Below are 1765 nucleotides of genomic sequence, written 5' to 3' on the forward strand. Positions count from 1 at the left end.
GGCAGGTTGCTGCCGAGATGTGACCCCATTATTTTGGCTCCAGAGTGACATTATGGGCCACCGGGAGAAGACGGCGGTCCTGAGTGAGCTGGTGAAGAAACAGGAACTGCAACTCATCCATTGCTGGAGGGAGAGATGCCATCAGTGAGTGGGAGGCCAGGGCACGGCAGGGGGAGCTGCAGGGCCTTCGGAGGGGCCCCAGCGTCTGAGCGCTGTCCTCCCGCAGGAATGTTCGTCACCTCATAACAGAGGCAGGGGGCAGTGCCGAAGACGCAGCAATGGGAGGAGGACATCATCAGGCTGGTCCAGCACAGGGAGGAGATGAAGGTAGGGTGTGCGACATCTCTGCCAGGGTGGGGGTGGGCGTGAGGGTGGGCGCCGGCAGCAGCGTGACACCTGAGCACCCCTCCCTCCAGGTGAAGCTGCTGGCGCTGCGGGAGATGCGGTTGTGGCTTGTGCTGACCGCCACAACAAGCACAGCAAATTCCTGGCCGCTGCCCAGAACCCGGCTCATGAGCCCAGTCCAGGAGCCCCACCCCCCCAGGAGCTTGGGGCTGCCGACCAGCATGGTGGTGAGTAGAGCCCTCATGCAGGGCGGGCAGGCAGGAGCAGGGGGCGCTGGCGCTGTGCTCAGATCCCCGCCTCCCTCTCTCCAAAGAGCTTTGTGAGGTGAGCCTCACCCACAGCGCGGAGCCTGCGCAAAGAGAGGCCAAGGAGGGTTCTCCCAGCGACGACCCTACTGCACAGCCCATCGTGCAGGACCACCAGGAGCACCCAGGCTTGGGCCGCAACCGCTCTGTGCCATTCTTCTGCTGGGCTCGGCTGTGGAGAAGAAGGAGATAAACATCACAATCATCAAAGAGCTGGTCAAGACATTTTTGAAACAGAAACAAAGTTATGGGGTTAATCTCCTACACAATCCATTTACTTCATTTGAATGTTAGAGACACTCATGATTATTTGTGCTTCTAATTTATAGTTTAAGTTTATTTGTAAAAATTTAAAAGAGAGTGGGTCTCTGTGGCCTTCACTGAGGTTCACTCTGGCATCCTTTAGCATTTTTCTTTTTTAGTTTCATAATTGTAGGCCATTAGCATGCATATCGAGTTTGCCCTTACGTGGTGGGAGATCAAACACCCAAAGACCCACTGTTTGCACAAAACTGTTCTTACCGTTTGGAATAGGCTGCCATGCTTTTTTAATGTTATCGCAGCATGCATATTCATGACAGAATTCAGAGAAAATTTGCTTATGTTTTACTATTATTTGATCCAATCTTAATCACAGTGAGCTCTTCATTAGCTTAATATATGGTTTGCCCCTAAGTGTGCACTGTTGCTTACTTTGTAATATGCCACTATGAGTACTGATACTGAGAGTTGTTTAAAGGCTGAGAACTGGACACAGCCTTTCCCCCATTTTCTGTGTACTGGTGATGGGAGTAATAACGTTTTGGGGGAGCTTTTTAAATCTCGCAGAAGAGGACAGTGGCCTGCTCCGGCAGGTATGTGCGGGATAGAGTGTGTTTCATTGGTTCCCGTGCCAGGAATGAGCGCTGTACTATGGTAGTTCCCTTAGGATTTGTGTGCGCTCTGGGCTCATGAAGATGTTGCATCACGAGCTGCAGCAGTTGTACTCTTTTTCCATGACCTAAAAAGGGATTATTTCTGAGGAATGAAAGGCTCCCATCATGGGCTGTGGATGTGGAAAACCTTTCTTAGCTTAGAGCATTGGTATCTGGAATATATTTTAAAGTTAGAGTTCA

General features: G+C 51.4%; 1 protein-coding gene across 1 annotated transcript; it reads left to right on the forward strand.

Moving 5' to 3' along the window:
• Window positions 1-43: 43 nt before the first annotated feature.
• On the forward strand, window positions 44-843 carry LOC111534110 (putative golgin subfamily A member 8D; the record flags this gene model as incomplete). Its single annotated transcript, XM_026452130.1, has 4 exons — window positions 44-144; window positions 227-327; window positions 417-572; window positions 659-843. Coding segments are annotated over 4 exons (543 nt in total), but the record flags the coding sequence as incomplete, so codon positions are not given.
• Window positions 844-1765: the final 922 nt, after the last annotated feature.

Source organism: Piliocolobus tephrosceles, unplaced genomic scaffold, assembly GCF_002776525.5.
Source record: "Piliocolobus tephrosceles isolate RC106 unplaced genomic scaffold, ASM277652v3 unscaffolded_31498, whole genome shotgun sequence".
In the NCBI taxonomy this organism is placed as follows: Eukaryota; Metazoa; Chordata; class Mammalia; order Primates; family Cercopithecidae; genus Piliocolobus; species Piliocolobus tephrosceles.